The 21,706-nt window shown below is 42.3% G+C and overlaps 1 protein-coding gene and 2 non-coding genes across 5 annotated transcripts in view; all 3 read left to right on the forward strand.

Annotated features, from left to right (window-relative positions):
- The window catches only part of NAP1L4 (nucleosome assembly protein 1 like 4), a 71,571-nt gene that overhangs the window by 11,933 nt on the left and 37,932 nt on the right, over nucleotides 1-21,706 (forward strand). For all 3 annotated transcript variants that reach the window (XM_075928138.2, XM_075928139.2, XM_089778667.1), the window contains 6 exons: nucleotides 3,856-3,917; nucleotides 5,523-5,622; nucleotides 7,371-7,512; nucleotides 10,381-10,467; nucleotides 13,649-13,783; nucleotides 15,246-15,317. In XM_075928138.2, coding sequence (XP_075784253.2) covers nucleotides 3,856-3,917; nucleotides 5,523-5,622; nucleotides 7,371-7,512; nucleotides 10,381-10,467; nucleotides 13,649-13,783; nucleotides 15,246-15,317 — 598 coding nt within the window. The remainder of the gene's footprint in view (nucleotides 1-3,855; nucleotides 3,918-5,522; nucleotides 5,623-7,370; nucleotides 7,513-10,380; nucleotides 10,468-13,648; nucleotides 13,784-15,245; nucleotides 15,318-21,706) is intronic.
- On the forward strand, nucleotides 11,685-11,814 carry LOC112547733 (small nucleolar RNA SNORA54). Its single transcript, XR_003091545.3, has one exon. It is a non-coding gene; the product is annotated as a small nucleolar RNA SNORA54 (small nucleolar RNA).
- On the forward strand, nucleotides 17,080-17,198 carry LOC112547732 (small nucleolar RNA SNORA54). The gene has a single exon (XR_003091544.3). It is a non-coding gene; the product is annotated as a small nucleolar RNA SNORA54 (small nucleolar RNA).

Raw genomic sequence — 21,706 nt, forward strand, 5'->3', positions numbered from 1 at the left:
CTGAAGCTTCAGGGGGTAGCCAAGTTAGTCTGTTACAGGAAAGAAAACAACAAATGGTCTGATAGCACTTGATAGACTAACAAAACATGTAGATGGTATCATGAGCTTTCGTGGGCAGAACCCACTTCTTCAGATGACCAGAGTTATGAGTTTAGGATGTGCACACCCAAAATAAATAGGAGAGGGGAAGGGGAGGGAAGAAAAAGGAAGGGAGGTGGGAGTGAGAGAGCAGAGGGAATCAGTAAGTATCTGAAGATTGGATAGTTAAAATGAAGCAGATAAGAATCATAATTAATAGTATACTTCTGAGCTGTTTGCACCTTCAATGGCTGTTAAGTTGGTAGTATCCCAACCGACTTTCATCATGATTGAGTTCATTAGCATGTGAATTGAATTTGTGGGTGAACTGTAATTCCAATGCTTCTTTGTGGATCTGACTTGTAGAACTGGTTTGTGACAAAACAGCTACCCAGAGATCTTTTAAAGAGTGATGTGGAAGATTGAAGTGTTCCCCAATAGGTTTCTATATGTTTCCTTTAAGTATATCTGATTTGTGTCCTTTGGTTCTTTCCTGCAGAGACTGTCCAGTTTGTCCAATATATATAGCAGTGGGGCACTGCTGGCATTTGATGGCATAGATCAAATTACTGAATGTGCAGTCAAATGACCTTTTCATTTGGTGGCTTATGTTGTTGGCTCCAGTGACGAATTCACCAGTATAGATATGTGGGCAGAGTTGGCATAATTTTTGGTTGCAGGCTGGATTCCTGGAGGCTTATGATGTGGTTGTGTGACATTGTTACCAGAATTTGTTTCGGGTTAGGGGTTGTCTGTAAGCAATAATAGGCTTTTCTCCCAAGGCATCTGAGTGTGAGGGATCATTTTCCAAGATGGGTTGTAGATTGTGTATAATGCATTGGAGGAGTCTGAGTTGTGGACTATAGGTAATAGCAAGAGGAGTTCTGTTGTTTTCTCTTGGAGCTGTCTTGAAGTAGTTCATGTGTGGGTACTTTTTTGGCTCTGTCAGTTTGTTTTGCACTTTTCCAGGTGGGTATTTCAGTTTTAGAAATGCTCTGTAAAGATCCTGCAGGTCAGTGGTCCCCAACACAGTGCCCGTGGGCACCATGGCATTTGTGTGCGCCCACCAAGTGCTCAGGGTTGGCCCCGTCCCGGGCGCGTGGTGCATGCGCGGTGCCGGAGCCGGCTCCGGGTGCATGGTGCATGGGGGGCGCCGGCCCCAGGAGCACGGTGAATTGGCCACCCTGGGTGTGTGGCTATGGGGAGCTCTGGCCCCCAGGCGCGCGGCTATGGGGGGCACGGTGAATTGGCCGCCTGCTCCCCAGGTGCGCGGCGCATGGGAAGCGCTGTACCCAGGCGTACGGCGAATTGGTGGCCCTGGCCCCATGGCGCGGGGGTGCTGGTTTTGGGCGCGCAGCTCTGCATGACGCTGGCCCCAGGCTTGCTGCAAATGGGTGGCCACGCGGCGCATAGGGTTGCTGGCCCCAGGCACGTGGCTCATGGAGGTATGGCGTATGCGCGGCCTCGCCCCCGGGTTCGCAAGTGTCCCCGCCCCCTGGCGCTCGGCAGGTGAATGGCCACGCCACCTGGCACTCGGCAGCTTCAAATGGTTGGAGACCACTGCTGTAGGTGATTGTCTCTGTCTGTGGGGTTGGAGCAAATCCAGTAGTATCTGAGGGCTTGGCTGTATACAATAGACTGAGAAATGTGTCTGGGATGGACTCTGACTCCTACCCCTCTTCCTATTTCTTCCCTCCCCCTCACCTTCTCCTACCCTCTTTATTTTGACTGTGCACATCCTAAACTCATAACTTGGGTCATCTGAAGAAGTGGGCTGTGTCCACGAAAGCTCATGATACCATCTACATGTTTTGTAAGTCTATAACAGCGGTTCCCAATCTTTTCCAGGTGGGGACCCATTTTGACAATTCAGGAAAACTTGGTGACCCAAGGCAATTCAAAAACGGGGGGAGGAGGACTGGTAGAGCCAACTGGGAAGACACTTGGCGACCCTTTTGAAATGTAATGGCAACCAGTGTTTGGGTCCCGACCCATAGGTTGGGAAACCCTGGTCTGTAAAGTGCTACCAGACCATTTGTGTATGTGGGTGTGTATTTTTTTTTTTTTTTTTTTTTTAAAGAATTGGTCTGATAATGACTAATTTGGGTGTGAGCAGGCATGAGTTCATTAGCATCTGGAGCAGAGATTTCCCATCAGGCAGTGCTTCTCTGAACTCTGGGATACCAAAAGCAGTGCGGTTCCTGCTTTGGAAGAGCTGGTCTCCATTTTGTATGCTAATGGAGATGTCTTTCTGTGCTGTCTTCTATGCAGATGAGGCTGGGGTGTTTCCTTAATTCTGTCACCCTTGTCTGAAGCAGTTTAGGTGTGTGTTTCCCCAGCCATTTCATTGCTTTGTCTTTGATTCTACAGAGGCTGGGGGAGGGGGATGGTTTTCCATGAGTGTCACTCCCTGGCTTCCCAAGAGCACAGGGCTGGTACAAGTTTACCTGCTAAATCGACTGACAGTTAGTGGATTTCAGAGCATCGTTCTGGGCTGTAATGTGATGTAGACTCAGAAAAAATCCCTTTTGATTTTGAGGTCTTACAGAAATAGGGAAATAATCTCAGCTTTGTGGCTCTGTGCTATATTTTGTTCTTCTGGAGTTCATGCTTTTGTAGAGTCCCAACATTGTTACTTGCTCCCGTTGGTGGCGTGAGTCCCCTGTGTAATTATTCTATTTTGTACTAATAACATGTTGCTTATATGTTAACCTCCTCAGGGGAAAAAGGACATGTTATTATCTTGATTTTTGTACAGAGCTGGACAAGCTGCATAGAAGAGAACTTGTATATTGATAGCAAAGGTTCAGCTTTAACTAACTTGCTCTGGGGCCAATCTGATTCTCAGATTTCTTTAATTCTGGTTATGGGGGCTTTTTTGGTTCAGAAGTATATTCAACATCTATTAGGGGTGTAAAATACCATTTTAATTGGTTAACTGTTTAAACATGAAGTTAAACTATTTAACCAATTTTGGTGGGGGGCTGGAGCAGCCCATCTTCCCATGCCTCCTGCGGCAGGCCATAAGAACATAACATAAGAATGGCCGTCAGACCAAAGGTCCTTCTAGCCCAGTATCCTGTCTGCCGACAGTGGCCAGCACCAGGTGCCCCAGAGAGGGTGGACCGAAGACAATAATCAAGCGATTTGTCTCCTGCCATCTCTCTCCAGCCTCTGACAAACAGAGGCCAAGGATACCATTTTGTCCCCTGGCTAATAGCCTTTTATGGACCTAACCTCCATGAAATTATCTGGCTTCTCTTTAAACTCTATTATAGTCCTAGCCTTCACAGCCTCCTCTGGCAAGGAGTTCCACAGGTTGACTATACGCTGTGTGAAGAAGAACTTTCTTTTATTAGTTTTAAACCTGCTACCCATAGCAGCCCCTGCTTGCAGCCTCCCCCCAGGGGTAGGCAGGGAGCTGCTCCAGCCCCTACTGGTTAACCGGAACCAGTAAGCATCACCCTAATATGTATGAGTAGGGAAACAAAACACTGCTTCTGACTTCCATGGGACAAAACAATTAATTTGCTATCCAGACTCTGATTTCTCAGCAATCTAAATACAAGCTATCGATGACAACGGATGTCTCTTAACAGGATTTACATGTTTTAAACTTCTGCTGGGCATTATAATTTTAAAATAGTTTTCTTTTGTATGTAATAGAAAATAAAATACTGTTAGTGATTTTGTAATTAGATGTGACAAATATTTTTTAATATTCTCAGATGGTATTACTTTTTGATGTGTAAATCTAACTTTGTTGGCTTTTTTTAGTAAAACAGATGATACTGCTTCAGATTCTGTGGAAACTGCTAAACATGCAAGTGATAAAAAAGGTAAGTATGAATAATAAGTAACTGTATAAAGTTACATTAATATTTTCTAAGCTATGTAGAAAAAAGTAGTTTTTATGCTTAAGGCCAGCAGAGAAAACCACATGCTTCATATTAGGCTTCCAATCCCTACTATTACATTGAACTGGACATTTTTCTAAGGCTTCTGAAGCTTTTTAAATTTTCAACAGGCTTCTAGAGGGAAAGAGTTAAACATGGATTTTTTTTTTCCTACTAAGGGTACCTGCTGCTTCCCATAGCAAAGTTGAACTTTGGGAGCTATGCAGTAGATCTCAACTTCCACAGTAAGACATGACAGAACAGGATCTCACAAGTATTTGGGTAACACACCATGGCCTGGTCTATACAACATGGGAAGATCCAAGTAAGATATGTCGACTCCAGCTATGTAATTTACGTAGATGGAATTGCATAACTTAAATTATTGTTCTGTGCTGTCAACACAGCAGGAGGCTGACAAGAGCAAACACTACAGTTATTGTTCCTTACTCCTTGTGAGGAGCAAGAATACTGGTGCCGACAGGGGACACCCTTTGAGTTTAATCTAGAAGATCTATACTACGCCTGCTAAATTGAACCCCAGAACATCCACTGTGACAGTGTCGCTCTTCCATGTAGTGTAAATGTGCTCCTAGTGAGGAGTGCAGTAAATTGTAACTCCATGAAGTCCAACCAGTTCTGAGGTGGCTGTATAGTGGCTACTGCTATAGCAAACTAGCCACTCTTGACTGACCAAATACACATGTGGCTAGTGTGTTGGATGCCATGGTTATAATCCAAATCTTGAATTGCATTTGGAAGTGAATAATGGTCAGTACAATGCTCATAACACCTTATCGATCTCAAAAGATGGTTGTTTACATTCTACATTACTCAAAGCTCTTTACTATTTTCAAGGGCAGCTCCAGTTTGCACTCTGGCCAAAAATATAACCTAGCAGAGGGATGAGAGTGTCACCTTGTACATGGTAGGGATGTTAGCGTGTAATTGAACAGTCGTGTAAGAGCATCAACATTTTAGTGGGTACATGACTATTCGAAAGTCCTGGGGAGCAGGGCCAGCAGCCAGTGCACTCCAGCCCCACTCTGTGGGGTGGCAGCAGCACAGGGCAGTAGCAGCCCATGTCCTTGGGCGGGGGTGGAGGGGCGGTTCCGAGCTCCCTGCGGACAGGGGCTGCTGTGTGGATGTGGAGCTGTCTCTATTCATGGAGAGCTCAGACAGCCCCCCCCCCCCATGGACATGGGCTGCTGCCACAAAGCAGCCTCTCTCTGTGGCAATCCCGGGACTACCGTGGACAGAGGATGTTTCACAGCAGACTTCCCTGCTCCCTCCCACCCATTTACACTGCTGACAGAGGCAGTAGCATGGGGGGGCAGGTGGCTCTGCAAAGCTGGCTCCCCCAAGCACTGGTTCCTTATCTGCCTCTCTTCTCTTCTCTCCCCCCCCCCCCACTGTCTTTGTAGGAGGCAGCAAGTGGGGGTAACCAGGTTCGATAATACTGCTTAAATGGCGCTTCCGAAATGATTTGGTGCTATATTAAATCAAAATATATTCAGATTTATATTAAGAATATTTTTATTTGTATAGAAAAGCTAGCAGATCAAGTGATGCAAAATCCACAAGTTTTGGCAGCTCTGCAGGAGCGACTTGACAATTCATCTCACACTCCTTCAAGCTATATTGAAACGTAAGTACAATGCATGTTAGACTTTCAGCAAGACTGAAAAAATAATAAACCACAGTTACTGTGAAATAGAAATGGCAAAGTAAAAGTGTTGTCACTTTAATAGATGGTGAACTGGCCACCATCTTCTAGAGTAGGGCAACTCAACTTTGGAAGCCCCCCGGGCCACAATGATACAGCTCATGCTGAAGGCTGTAACTTAAGTGGGGCGTTGCTATTTTAACAATGTTGCCATTTTTAATGCTGCTTATTAAAAAGAAAATTGTATACCAGTGTTTTGCATGTTTAGCTTGAAGCTTTAGGTTGTGTGTTTCATGGAGTGATTTTAAAATAAAAGTTTCCAAGCCAGAGTGCTCCAATCTGCAGCAGGCAGGGAGGTGGGTGAGTCAGGCCGGATACGAGAGGCAAAAAAGGACAGGTGCCCGGGAGCCCTGTCCTGGATTCCCAGCAGGGCTGACGTCCCCATGCAGGAGTCCGTCACTCTGTGCAGGATGGAGGCCAGGCTTCCCAGTCACAGTGCTGGACTCAGCTGTGGCCAGTGTGAGCCAGTCAGCACCTCTCAGGCTGTAACCACAAGACTAAGCAGCCAGCATTTCCCACAATGCCCTGGTGCTCCCAGCACCTCCTCCCTGGGGGCTAGAAATGCTGACATACTGTCTGCTTGTGTCTTGCAATGCTCACCCTGCCTGGGAGACACCTTGCCATTATGGAGTGTGTTCTTAGTGGAGGCCATGTTCAAAGGATCCTACCCGCTGGCCGCATGTTGAACCCCACGTAAACGCAAACCACCCTGTGGGCGTAGCCCTGTTTTAGAGCAATTTGGATCACCCTCTGTCTCAGTTCCACAAACTACTAAACTAAGATTTCATTCTAATACAGGGGTGGGCAGTAATTTTTAAAGGAGGGCCACCCCAAGATTTTGGTATGTGGGCGTGGAGGGGGCATGTGGTCTGAGACATTGGGTGGGATGCAGAAGGGAGCTTGGGGTAGAGGACTGGAGTGTGGGGCGGAGAAGGGAGTCTGAGAGGGTGTTGTGACCTGAAGGAGGTGGGAGAGGGGCTACAGAGGGTTTGGATGGTGAGTTTGTGAAGGTGGAGGCGGGGGAAGAGGGTGCCAGAACTTACTTAGGCAGCTCCTAGCCAGCAGCTTTGCAGGAACCTGAAACAGACTCCATGCCTGTCTGCTGAGCAGCTGCACCACGTGGCTTTGCTCCAGGATGGGGAGGAAGGAGGCTTCACCCTGCCCCTGCTGCCAGCAAAATTTCTCAGCTCCTATTGGCCGGTAGCTGGCCAGAGGCAGATGAGGGATTTTTCTGGGGATGGAGACAACGCACACATTCTCCTGCCCCTCCCTAGCTTGCAGAGTAGTTAGCACCCAGCTACTTAAAACAGTCTCAGCTGCTGTGTAGTGGGGTTGCCAGCGAGGTGGCCATGGGTCAGATCCAGCGAAATACACAATTCTTTTCAATAGAACAGTCAAAATAATTGTAATTTCACAAACTTGTACTTAAAGTTACTTTGTGCTGTCTGAAATGGGAGGTTTATGGCCCAGGAGATGTAACACAACATGAATAAGAAAATATTATTATAAAGCTTTTAAATTCCTATTTTAAAAGGTTTGTGTTTTATGTGGCGGTAGTTTATGGCTAAACCAAACCTGCCTATGACTATAGAGGATATCAGGATAATGCTCAGTAAACACTAGATGTGAAGAAGCTAATCTTTTAGACTTACCAAGCTGTTTATTTCTAGTTTACCAAAAGCAGTAAAAAGAAGAATTGATGCCTTGAAGCAACTCCAGGTGAAGTGTGCCCATATAGAAGCTAAATTTTATGAAGAAGTTCATGATTTAGAGAGAAAATATGCAGCCCTTTATCAGCCTCTCTTTGATAAGGTAGGTATACTATAAAGATCTTCTCAAAACTACTCTGAGGAGGGGAGCAGAGCAGGCTGGGGCACTCAATTTCCCATTGCCACAGTGAAGTGGAGCAACTTGGCTGAGAGATGGCCATGGAGTAGGGCAGGCTACTGTGTTGCTCCGCTTCCCACCACCACTGCCAGCCCCAGTCCCCATATGTAGTCCCCAGGCCGCTCTGGGCCTCATAGCTAACATCAGTATGGGGGACCATCCCATCTATAGGGCAGTTGAGACCGCCCCGAGCGATCCCATGGGCTGGACGGCTCTGGATAGAGAGCGGTGTACATGTTCTCAAATGTAGACATCTACACAAAGTAAGCAAAGATTTTTCTCTTTGAAATAATTCCTTTAATTGATGGGAGAACATTCTTCAGTACAGCTGATGTCTTGTTCTTAATGTCGATTGTTGGTTCTTATTAAATCATAGCTTTGACAGAATTTTTGGTCAAATATAAGTAACATCCTGTTACTTATGTCTAACTCTTTGGAGACACTTTCATTCTTTGTTCAGGTCTTCATTTTCTTTGCACAAGTAATGCATTTTCTGTATAATGAGTATACTTATAATTACATATTCTCTTAAATGTGACTAGTGTGTTTGTGATCTACTGCAAACTCCTAAAATTGATACCTGTGCCTAAACTCCTAAACTTGAATTACTGCAAACTCTTAAAATTGAATTTCCTGACATGGACAAGATAAAAACCACTCTAGTTTCTGATAGTGGGGCAGATTCTCAGTTGGGGCCCAGCTTCCCTACTTTAGAGCAGTGTTTCCCAATTTTATTTGGTCACAGAACCCTTTTAAACATGAAAGAATTTTGCAGAACTGTCTTATATATGGAGCTGAAAAAGTAGACCACAAATAAGTAAGGATGATGATAATAAACAAATGCTAAACAAGGTCATGAGATCAACATTTAGTTTAATTGCACATATTTAAAAACAAAAATCACATTTAATGTGTACAAAAAATAAGGCTCAAACTAATATGCATTATATTGTCTCATGGTTTTATGAGTGATTCCCCAACTGTGTGCACTTCTCCAGCGAGTGATATACGATAGCTAACTTAAGACGCCTCTGTTGCGTTTTCGTTATCTGTTTGGCCATTTTTTAACATGAAGAGTTTACTTTTTTCAAGTGATTCAAGCTTCCGCTTTAAAAACTAACGTCTTTATCTTTTTGTTCCGAGTGATGTATTTCAAAATGTCTTCGCAATTTAGCAGGTGCTAAAGAACTATTAGATAATATTTTGTTGCATAGTACACACTGGGGGATCTGGAGCATTTTTATTTCCATTGCTTGTGAATCCAAATGACAAATAATCCTCGGCATACTTGCGTTTTTTATTACTTGATGATAATTGAGTGAAATCGGGCAGTGCTTGCTTATCTTGGGGGGGAATCACTCATCGTTTCTGTAAATGCGGTAATAGATTGCTGAATACGGGGATTAACAGTGGTATATAACAGCCAGTTGCATCGCTGACTGACTGCGCGTGCAGTGCTGAGTAGTGACATTGTCTCCACTCTCTGCCTAAGCTGGCATTACACAGGGACACTTATCATGGCAAACACAAATAAAAATGGTTTTTTCAATAAAATTAATAAATGCTTAAATATTAATTATATAACTTTTTTAAAATCGTAATATGTTATTGAAATAGAAATTTCGCGTAGAACCCTTATTTTCACTTTGTGAAACACCATTTGGGAAACACTGCTCTAGAGCATTGGCAGAATCTGAGCTAAGGAGGCTCATACTAGTGTAGGGGAATCTTCTGGTGGGTAGAGAGCTAGCTCTCCTTTCTGCTGGCCAAGTGGGCATGGCTGATGCTTTATTAAGCCCTGCTGATTTTTGGCTTCATTTTCAGTGTTGTGGTGGTGGTGGCAACCTGTATAACATAGCCATTAAGCTGCTCCAAAGTTAAGTAGAGGACTTGTCTGGTGCAGAGCAAGTGAAAAAATGAACTTTATACAATCTTTGCAGGCTCCATCTTTCCTCTCCAGTGTTGTAATCCTCTGCTGTGGCTGAAAATTTGGCTCTTTTGTACAAAATACCCTTTCTCTTTTCCCCCTCTTATGTGTAAGTCTCTTTAGCAAAAGTGCAGCTAATACCCAGTCTATACTAGGAAGTTGAGGGATATAGTTATACTGACTTAGGGGTTTGAAAACTCCACACCTCTAGGCTAGGCAGTTAAACCAACCTAACACCACTATAGACAGTGCTAGGAAAGCTGCCTCCTCAGTCTAGGGTAGTATCACAGAAATGTTGTAGCAGCACAGCTGTGTTGCTGTAATGATTTATGGGCAGACTGTCCTGGTGGTTAAACAAGACTAGGAATAGTGAAACTGTATTTAACAGAACCTTTTTTATAACCAAAATGAGTGTGCTTAAAGGTTAGGGGTTTTTTTTGTTTGTTTGTGTTTTTACTGATATTCAGTGATTCCTATTTGAAATTATAATAAGGTCAAAGCAGGCATTTGTGACTTCAATTTTTTTGTTTTTATTTTAAACACAAATAACTAGTTCTGTTCTATTAATTTGTGCTGAACTTAATACATGTTGTAACCTCCTTAACTTATCTGTTGCCTTCATGCTCTTACCCTAATAATTAGGGATACTTATTTATCCTATTGGTGAATCAGTTATGTTCCTTGATTTTTTTTTTTCTTTGGGGTTTGTTTTTCAATTTGGGAATCATTGTGAGATGATTTATTTTGCATTTTGCCACAGGCAGTAATTTTGCCCAGATTTTATAGCATCCCAGATAACTTGTTCAGAGTGCCTTTAATAGCTGCTTTAATATTTTCTTCATTAAATATATAATTATCTTGTGCAGAGAAGGAACTTTGTCACTGGTGAAACTGAACCTACAGATGCAGAGTCAAATTGGGACAGTGAAAATGAGGACGACGAAAAACTAGCTGTGAGTAGAAAGAAGCTAAAGAATAGTTTGGAAATGTGATGAAGTACTAATTTTGTTTATATCCCCTGAAAGATGCTATCTTTAATCTCTTAGAAAACTAGATGTCATATATAACTTGTAATAAGCATAAGTCTGGACTGAACACAATGGCATATTGGACTTGTCTTCATGAACAGTTCATGGAAGTTGGAGTGTGAATTGTATCTACCCTATTTAGCCCACCATGGACTAATTGTGTGGACTGTGACCTATATTAACAGTATTAATGTTTTTTGATATTGTCCTTTTTCAAAGAGGACAAGACATTATCCAACTGTTAATGCATGTCACCAGGATCCATGCAGATAGTTGGTCCATAGAAGGCTAGTGTGGCATAGCTTTACATTCTGACTTGTGGTGAATTAAAGGTTTATGTAGACAAACCCATACTTCATTCAGTCTTCTAAAATCATAATTCAGTTTGCTTTTAATTTTTCATTTAAGCTAAGAATACTTAACTCCTCTCTCTTCCTGGTTAAGGGCCAATTTTGGCACAAGAACAAATGGATATAAACTGGCCATCAGTAGGATCAGGCCTGAAATTAGATCAGTTTCTAACCATTACAGGAGTGAAGTACTGGAATAGCCTTCTAAATATTATTGTTGTTTTTAAGACTGAATGTGGTAAGTCTGGGGTAGGATTTGGTAATTACTAATAGCAGGCATGGATTGCCCTAAGTACTACCAAAGACTGTCTCCAACAGTTAAGACAGGGTGCTAGATGGGGAGGGCTGTGAATTGCCACAGATAACTTTACCAGATGTGTGTCTCCTGGATTGTATCCTCATGCTCAGGGTGTGACTTATTGCCGTATTTGAGTTTGGGAAGGAATTTTTCCCTGGGTCCCACTGGAAGAGACCCTGGTGGTTTCTGCCTCTTTGTATTTTGAGGCATGGGTCAATTGTTGGTTTGAACTAGAATAAGTGTTGGGTTCTCTGTAAATCTGAAGTCTTTAAATGAGGATTTGAGGACTTCAGTAACTCTTCCAAAAGCTGGGGCCCCACTACAGGGGTGGATGGATAAGGCTGTGTAGCTGCAATGTATAGGAGGTCAGGCTGAATGATGATGGTGGTCACTTCTAGCCTCTAAGTCTGTTTAAAATTAATTTTCAGAAACTTATTTTAGCTCCAGTGTATTTCTATCAACCACTACTTTTAATGACTGTTATTCCTTATCACTTGCATTGTTCGTAACCTGTTAACAGTATCTTCCTGCTAATGGGTTCCATTCCAATGCTACATAAATCACCAAAGTAATAGAAGGCTGGCTGGCTGGCTGACTAGCTATTCTTTATTTTGGGGGACATAACTAGCTTTTAGTGCTCTGAGTACAGACTTGACAAATAGATCTCACACTCTATAATACATTTTACCAAAGCAAGTCTTATTCCAATAAAAAGCAATGCTAACTGCTGGATCTTCACAAATTCTGTGTGCAATAGAAACTATTTAGTTTTAAGAAGGGTCTGCTATGTTTCATATTTTATTTATATTTTAATGAGCTTTAGGGACTCTCAAAGTTTGAAATCTTTGTGGGGAAAACACTTCTTTCCCTCCTCCTCCATAGCCTTTCCTTTCTTCCTGACTCGTTCTCAATTTTCTTCAGTCATTCTTATCTTTTTTTCAAAATTAATACTACCTTCATTCTATATCTGTTGGCTATAATATGTGATGGTAATCCACAATGCTACCACAGGTACAAATGACATGGCTTCTAAATCTATGGGATGAGTGGCAACAGTTTATGAAGTTAATGGCATATGTTAAGAACCACTTCTTGGTAATTTCCGGTAATCTGCAATTAAAATGTGTCATTATGTCTGAGACTTCTGTTTACCTATTCTTGCACTCTTGCATGCATGCATATATATATATATATATATATATGTTCAGTTAATATTACAAACTGCTGTAAATATTGGCCACACATGATCCTCTGGTAGCTATAATAAATTGCTGTTCCCTGTTCTTGACTCATGACTCAAATAACATATCTTGTTGGGGGCAATTTTGAGAGCTTGTGGTGATGCTACCTGATGGTGGGAGTGTGCAGCAGCAGAATTTTTCAGGATCAAGAACTGGATTTGCTGCTGTTAGGTGAGGATATAGTGGCTGGGGCATGTATTGGGGAAATCCCATGCTGAATTTATAGTTCTGTATTAATTTTTTTTCAACTTGCGACAAGCAGCTATGATACATCTTTTAAAATATTCAGATACTGTGGAGTTGTGTCCCAAAAAGAACAACATGGGCAGCATATTCTGTAGGTACTTTAGATTATTAAACTATCATGATTGATTAACTTTTACAGTTGCCATAAGTTTGCCAGGTGTTTCCAAGAAGACTGAGAAACTCTGCTCCACAAACTATCAATTTAAATATTAAATAGCACAGTGAAAATGAGAAACAGAGGATTTGGTCAATTTTTTGCCATATAAAACACTACACTTAGTTTAGGCATGTACCTGTCTTCAAGCTTTATTAGTTAGTACTATACATTTTAAAAAAACCCCGAGTATAGCCACTGAAGTTGGAAAGTTAATGTTTGTATCTTGTAGTCAAAAGTTCCATGTAAATTAAAAGCACTTTAACTAGTGCCAAACTATGAACAGTGAAAGTATTTGAAATTTTACAAATAAAAAAAAAAGACAGTTGTAAATCAACTTGAGGTCTCTTTGACTTAATTTGTAAGTGGAATTGATTATCATGGTTTAAAACTATCTTTAAGCATGAACTTTCACGTCACCATTTTCAGGAATCTGACAGCATTTTAAGCATTTACAGTATAACTTAAGATATGAACACCTTGGGAATGGAGGTTTTGTAACTGAAATGTTCATAACTATGAACAAAATCTTTAGTTCTTTGAAAAGTTTACAGCTAAACATTGACAATAAAGCTTAGAAATTTTACTGTGCAGAAGAAAAAAGCTACTTTCCCTTTACTTTTTAGTGGTTCATTTAAACCATTACTGCATTTGCTGCTTTTTGTGTGTGTCTGCCTCTGCTACTGCCGGACAGCTTGCTGCTGGTTACAAATGAGACTGCCACGTGGGTATTCATAACTCTGAGGTTCTGCTGTACTTATACTATGTCTCAGCTATGGAAGGTGTCTTTTCTTAAATGATTCTGTTTACTTCACAGGGAGACCTCAAAAACAAAGTAGTTATAGAAGAGAAAGAATCAGCAGCAGCAGCAGCAGATTCTAATCCCAAAGGAATTCCAGATTTCTGGTTTACAATCTTTAGAAATGTAGATATGCTAAGTGAATTAGTACAGGTAAGCTAATTCCCTTTGAAAAAGTTAATTTTTATGCAACAGTTAGAAGCTATACCTATTTTTTTCCCCCAGTTATACTTGAGGAAGATGTGAGTAACAGAGCGTGCAGTTCTTGAGAATCCTTTACGTTATTTTTGTTGAATAAAACACTTAAAGATAATCTGTAGTTTGCTTGCTTGTTACGAAGTGAAAGTTTCTGATGACTAATATCTAAGCTATTTGGGAACTAGTATTGCAATTAATTGTGCATCCATTAGAGCATATGCTCACATTCTACTCACAGAACAATTATTCCCATGCAGTTTTCCCACAATATTTCGTACAGATTTAGGTATTTTTATAATTTAATGACATCTTGAGGAAGTACTTAAACTGACTATACCTGTGTTAGACTGGACTTGTATATTAGCTATATTTTGTTGCATTCTTCCCTTATACAATTTAATCTATTAACTCTGTTAATATTTTGGAATAATCCCCTTAAAACTAGTCCTTTTCGTGCATCTGTCATGTTGTGCCTCTGTTTAAGAATTGGTAATTGGAGCATTCTTCTCCCAAGAAGTTAAACCTTCAGTTACATGGTACCCCAGAAAATGGCAACTTTAACTTTCAAAGATAAGATGACAGATTTCAACAACTGAAAATTTGGCAAATGACAGTTTTTTAAAGTGATTTCAGAGTACTAGGATCTGAATTTGAAACTAGGGATGTTAGCGACTAGTCGACTATTCAGTAAGCAAATTCTTATTGGGTAGCTGAGTAGCCACTTGTCTAGTCGCTACACCCTGGCTTGCTGCCTCTGTCAGAGAGGCAGCAAGGGGGGGAGGATCAAGAGGTGGTGCTGAGCAAAACCAGCTTTAAGCCAGTGCCCCCCAGCACCGTCTCCAAGGGGGCTGGGGTGGCAGAGGTGCAGCGGGGAAACAACATGAATGGAGACTGCTTCAGTCCCTGCTGGTGCCGGTTCCCACTGCCAGCGCTTCTGCTTTTGAAATGTACAAGAGCATGGGGTGAACACAGTCTCCACTTAAAAACTGGTTCCCTCCAGCACCGTCTCTGGGCCAACCCTGGCCACCACGAACAGGGGCTGCTGCACTCAGTGCGAGCTGGAATTGAGTAGTCCCAGCTTGCGCTGATTGCTGTGCCTCTGCATTCTAAATGTAGTATGATCCCAGTGGTTCTTTACATTTAAAATACAGAGCAGCAGCGTGGGTGGCTCCAGAGCTGGCTCCTGGAGCTACCTCCACTGCAGCCCTGAACAGCAGTGCTTATTGATTAAACAAATTGTATCAACTGTACTATTAGCCAGATAATCGCATTTTAACGTCCTTATTTCAAACACATTACAAACTTGTGATTAAAATTATTAGGTTATGCATAGCTCACTGCTCTGAAGTGAGCAAGTTTAGATAAAAATTTGCTTTTCAAAATGGTGACTACTCATACTTTTTTCCTATCTGATTAGGAATATGATGAGCCAATTTTAAAACATCTGCAGGATATTAAAGTGAAATTTTCTGAACCTGGACAGCCTATGGTAAGTACTGTTAAGATTTTTATAGCCTGCAGTAGTGATGGGCAGCACTTCAATATGTTTTTGATTCCTCCCTGTTTTACAGCTATCAGTGTTAAGATATGATGGGGTGTACTGTTCTGAGCAAAGATTCTTAGTTTCAGGTTTTAAGAATAGATTTTTAGTACGGGTAGTTTTTTTTTCCTCCTGTACCTTCTTGTATTCTAACTAATCTTTTTAATCCTCACTCTTAACTGTATCTCTGCTCTACTTCCTTTTGTTCCCTTCCTTTAATTAGGCTTAAAAAATGAACTAGTTTTTTGTATTGAAAAATAGAAATAGCTACTTATGCCATGTTTAATACTGACAAATTAGTGATAAAAAAGAATCATTCACTACTCTCACCTAGACCTCACTTTCCTCCTATACCCCACTTCCTGCCCAGATCCTTACCCCGATCCTTATCCCACTTCCTGGTAGCCCCTTCCCACACACTGAGTCCTTCATTTTTGGTCCCACCTTATAGCCCACAGGGGCCCACAAAAATCTGTTAACCCCGGGATCCTTGAAAAGTTAATCTGGCCTGTGGGAAGCCCTGTACCTTGGTCCTCCCTGTGCCATCTCATCCTCTGTGGAATTGGAGTGCTAGGTAAGTGAGATGTCTCAGTTGGGGGCCACCAGTGAAGGCTCAGGTTTCTTTTGTTTTTTGCTTTTCAATTTAATGTGGCCCTGATTGGTGTGTCGAGCCACTGACACACAGAAATATCAAAGGTTCCTCACCCTTGCCATAAATAAAGAGAATGTTAAAGCCTTTTTTATTCAGAATGAAGTTTGGTAAACTAACAAGATAAAGTAAAAGTGCTTAATCTGTTTAATGATTTTGATTAATTCCTTTTCTGCCACTTATATACACCCCCCCCCTTATGTTATTACTGTTTGTTTGTTTTTATGTACCAGTAGCCTAATGTGAATAATTTAATAGTTAAGGTATTTTAGAGATAAGCAAAGGCATTTTGTCATCATGAGTGGCTCCAGCTGGTGGTCCGCAGAAAGGTTTGCATTGAATGGCATGGACTGTGGGCCAAAAAGTTTGAAAACCATTGTTTTAAAGGGTTCTCATCTGTTTATCCAAATGAAACTTCTTAAAGTATAGTTCAGAGTAGGGATGTGAACTGGTAATGAGTTACTAGGGAATAGCTCTCCACCAGCGGTGTGAGCTGTAAATTGCAGGGGGGAGGGCAGGGACTACCAGCATGGGGGTCGAAAGCAGCCTGGCTGGAATGCCCTCCCCTCCTGGCCCTGTTTAATCAGTTAATTGAGTTAAACCTAAAATTTAACTGGTTAAATAATTAAACGGGATTTTACATCCCTAGTTGAGAGAATGCTAATAAAAACCATTCTGTTCTACAAATAATGTCATACTTCCACTTAGCCTAGTTGGGGGCCACACAAGTGAGAAGTGCAAAAAAAATCCAAACTCTCACTGACATGGCAGAGGAGAAAGACATTCCCTTCCCATACTACAGCCAAGAGAGGGCCCAGCCTAGTAGACTTTTGTGTGCTCCAGCCCCGCAGCAGGGAGGTGGAGCTTGGAGCACCAGCGCAGGCTGCCCACTGCTGGGGTGGGGAGCCTGAGCCTCAGGGGCCAGATCCTGGGAAGCCAGGGGCCAGATGCAGTCTCTGGGCCTGATATTCCCCACTCCTGGTTTAAAGTATTCTAAACAAAATTGCAGTAATACTGTGGTTTTCAGGTCAGAATTTAACAATGGATTTCTTTTCTTGCTTTTTGCACTGTTCGTAACCTGTTGACAGTATCTTCCTGGTAATGGGTTCCATTCCAGTGCTACATTAAATCCAATAATAGAAGACTGACAAATTATGTCTCTTCTAGATTTGGGAACAAACTTCATGAAAAGACACTGAAACGCTTACCCATTTTCTAGGAAAATTGTTCTCTGGGCTATTAGTGATTTTTCTGAAAAAATGACTCTCCCGTTTGTAATAACAGCATTGTATGTGTAACTTCAGTACTTGCACTCTCTCTTTTTGTCTTTTGTTTAAGTACTTACTGCCTAATTATGTTCTGAATTACCATGTTCTAATAAAACAGTTTGCTTCAGAGGCATAGCTGCAAATTAATAAATTAATGGAATTGCATGGAATATTAGTTTGTAATCAAATATGACTATAGCATCGTTGCTTATGTTCAAGAAGGACTGGTTTAAAGGAATATAATCAAATCTTGATACTTGAGGGGTCATGTTCATATTGTAATTTGCTCTGTTCAGTTTTTCAAATATGTTCAATACATCTTGCCCATAAATAACATCCATAAATCTTAATCTTCAGTACTTAGCAGAATTAGTCACAGTTTGTAGGAGAGATGGTCTTCCAGTCTTAGGGTACGTCTACACTACAACGTTAATTCGAACTAACGGATCTAGACTAAAAAACTAGTTAGAATTAGCGTTTTGCTAATTCGAACTAGCATGTCCACATTAAGTGGACCCTCAACCGGGCTTAAGCAGTGCCGGCAGGGCATCAGAGGAGGACTTAGAGCGTGGAGATGCTGTCTCAGGCTAGCCGAGGGCTGTGCTTAAAGGGTCCCGACCCCCACCCCGGACAGACAGTTCTCAGGGGTGCCCCGCTTGCAAAGCAGTCCTGGCTTGGAGTGCCCGGAGTACCCACACTGGGCACATCCCAGCACTCGGCCATCAGACCGGCTGCACTTGCCGCAGGCTGCCATCTGGGGAGAGGGGGCAATCGGGGGGCTGCAGGAGAGGTTCCACCCCAAAAGCCCGCAGAGCCAGCCCAGTCCTCCTCATCAGGGGCGCGTACCCCATTCCTCCCTCACCTCCTTCCACTTACCCTTCCCTAGCCCCTCTTCTTGATGTACAAAATAAAGGACAATTGTGTTAAAAAATGGAATCTGTCTTTATTGAACAAAACTGGGGGAGACTGGGAAAAGGAGGTGGGAGAGGGGAAGAGAGAGGGTGAGAGAGGGGAGGGCAACTAAAATGATCAGGGGTTGGGAGCAGTCCCAGATGAAGAGAGGCTAAAGACACTGGGACTTTTCAGCTTAGAAAAGAGGAGACGGAGGGGGGACAGGATAGAGGTCTCTAAAAGCAGGAGTTGGGTGGAAAGGGTGCATACAGTAAAGTTCTTCATTAGTTCCCATAAAGAAGGACTAGAGGACACCAAAGGAAAGGAATGGGTAACAGGCTTCAAACTAGTAACAGAAAGTTGTTCTTCACAAAGCACAGAGTCAACCTGTGGAACTCCTTGCTGCAAGAGGCTGTGAAGGCTACAACTAGAACAGAGTTTAAAGGGAAGTGAGATCAAGTCATGGAGGTTGGGTCCATGGAGTGGTATTAGCCAGGGGGTAGTAGTGGTGTCCCTGCCCAAGGTTTGTGGAAGGCTGGAGAGGGATGGCACGAGACAAATGGCTTGGTCACTGTCTTCGGTCCATCCCCTCCAGGGTGCCTAGGGTTGGCCGCTGTCGGCAGACAGGCTACTGGACCTTTGGTCTGACCCAGGACAGCCATTGTAAGCTCAGGGTCGGGGGTCTCAGTGGACCACCTTGATTTTCATGCACTCCTGCTCTTGGGTGGCCAGGCTGGCAGCTCTCCTGCCCTAGCCGGCCACGTTCCTGTGCCTAGTGCGGAGATCGTGGACGAGGTCCACGATGTCCGCACTAGCCCAGGCGGGTGTCTGCCTCTTGCTGTCCCGGGCAAGCTCCCGGGAGCCGCCAGCCTGGTCCCGGGAAGAGGGGAAGGGTTGGGGGACATCGGGTGGGTGGCTTGATCCGTGCCAGGTGCAGGGTCTGCTGGCTGGGTGCTGGCAGGCTTGCACCTGGCACGGGCACCATAGCCAGCCCGTGCCCCTTTAAGCGGTCTGGGGCCGGGAGGGGGGCATAGAGTTTCCCTGGTGTTGGCCAGAGTGGCCACCAGGGAAACCTGGGGAGGGCTAGCCTCCCACTAGTTCGAATTAAGGGGCTACACAGCCCTTAATTCGAACTAGTAAGTTCGAACTAGGCTTAATCCTCGTGGAATGAGGATTACCTAGTTCGAACTAAGCGCTCCGTTAGTTCGAATTAAATTCGAACTAACGGAGCGCTAGTGTAGCGCCTATGAAAGTTAGTTCAAACTAACGTCTGTTAGTTCGAACTAACTTTGTAGTGTAGACATACCCTTAGCTATCCAGATCCTGTAGGTAGGTACTAAGCTCTGAAGCAACAGTGATTCACTTGCAGACTATCCCTTCTACAAGTGGTTTTCTAAACAAAAATTAATTATAATCAAGTCAAAAAGCATTGAATATTGTTCTGAGCTATTATCCTGAAGAGAGTTATAATGATGCCATTAAAAATAATATTGCTCGAATATTTTTCTGACTTGTGTATTTGCTTTTAATGCATCTGCTTACCTTAATTCTTTAGTTTTCTGAAAAATTTTGTGGGTGGAGGAAAAAGTTATCTAATTCCATATTAGATGTACTCTATTTGCACAACAGCTCTACAAGTGTTTTCACAAACTAACCCATAGTAAAGAGTCTGCTGGCCAAATGATGGCCCTCAGTTAAACTATGTAACATGAGTATTCATTGAGATTGTATAGATACTTGATTCCCCCCTCTTTTGGGGGGCTTGGGGAGGTTTAAACCATAGCTGAATTGTTTTATGACCAAAACAAAAGGGAAAATTTTATTTTTGGGCAGAACAAAACCTCTCATTTGGTGCCAAATCTTTTTGATTTGGGGGGGGGGGGGGGTTATTGTGATATTTTTAAAACTTCTAAATAAAATACAAAAATATTTCAAAATAAACAGTTTTCTGTTGTATTTATTTAGGTTCCACTCCTTCCTCCCCCCCCCTTTTTTTCTTTTTCCCCTCAGCCATAACTATTAACTGAATTCACCCCTAACTTGGAGATTTGTTTCATTGCTTCTCTTGCCACACAAAATGCCTGGTGGGAAGGTGGCAGTTTACTATTTTTTTTTCTTTTGGCCCAGCTCTAGTCAACCTCATCAGTGACTGATAAAGTATAGATTGATTTTCAGGGCTCATGCTGAGTATAGACACACTGAATTATTTACAAGTCTCCCTCTCACCTCTTTAGTTTTACAAACTCAGTAAGTTGCCACTCCATAAAAAGAGGATCAAAGTATAACCACATTAAATACAAAAATAACTCCACTGGTTATTTTTGTCTGTACTATTGACATGAAAAGCCAAGCATCGGGTACTTAGAATACTTACAGCCCACTCTGTTAGCCTCATTTAGCATGGACACTCTAATTGACAATATTTTTCTCCTTTTTTCCCTTTCTTTCCCTCCCCATTCCCCCCATGATTAATTTGAAGAAGTGGGGTGTGCCCACAAAAGCTCATGATACCATCTACATTTTTTTAGTCCTTTAAGGTGCTGTAGGACTATTCGCTGTTAAGTTTTTTCAGCCGAGTTATGTCTAGTTTCTAGTCCCCCTTCCCATCCTGCCTGTTCCCGGGCTTCAAGGCTTCTGCATTTATCCCCCAAGGCAGCCGTTGTATTTAACAACAGTGGCAAATGAACAACCAGCCAGTGGGTGTATAAAAAGGATCATGCATCTTTTTAGCAGCAGACAAGCTAGAGTGGGGAGAGAAAAGAGGGCTTTTTAAGTCTTCCAAGAATTATACTAGCTTGCTTCTCTTGCTGTCTGAAAAAGTTTATAACTTGATCTGAATGTGACATAGTTGAGGAAGAAAAGTTTCCATGGAAAGTAAACTATCCACTCGTGGGTTTGATCCAGAGCATGGAGCTCAGCTTTCTCAAAAGCACTCTCCCCTGTCTCCAAAACTGCCAGTCTTATAGCCCTTCCCCAGAGCATCTGTGCAGGAGGAGGAATTGCAGAGGTAATTTTATATAAAGTATAAACTACATTAGCTCTTCCAAGTTACCTGAATATGGGGAAGAAACTACAGCTATTAAGGTTCAGATGCCTTTTTGCTTATGCATAACTAAAACTGTTTTGTTTTTAATTTCTAAATTGGTGCTTGTTTAATCGTGTGTGTGTGTGTGTGTGTGTGTGTGTGTGTATGTGTGGAGCCTTGTGCATTTTGCTCTAGAAAGCTATGTAAGTTGAAAATTTATTTTGTACAGGGGCTTGCATATTTTCAATGGAAACTGTTATTTTCAGTAACTTAATGCACCTTGTGTCATTTTTCAGATATAGATTAAAAAATCACTATTTCTAGCTTTTAATTTTATTTTGACACAAGTTATAAGAATCTTAAGAAATGCTAAAGTGAAGATTTCAACTAAAAACATCTTTAGGTGCCATGAGAGAGAAACTAATGTTACAGAAGCAATTCAGTTCCGTTTTTTAGATCTAAGCCATTAAGATCTAAAAATCTTAATGAGTTTGTATAGTGACCA

This window comes from Pelodiscus sinensis, chromosome 5, assembly GCF_052426305.1.
Source record: "Pelodiscus sinensis isolate ZL-2025 chromosome 5, ASM5242630v1, whole genome shotgun sequence".
Taxonomy (NCBI): Eukaryota; Metazoa; Chordata; order Testudines; family Trionychidae; genus Pelodiscus; species Pelodiscus sinensis.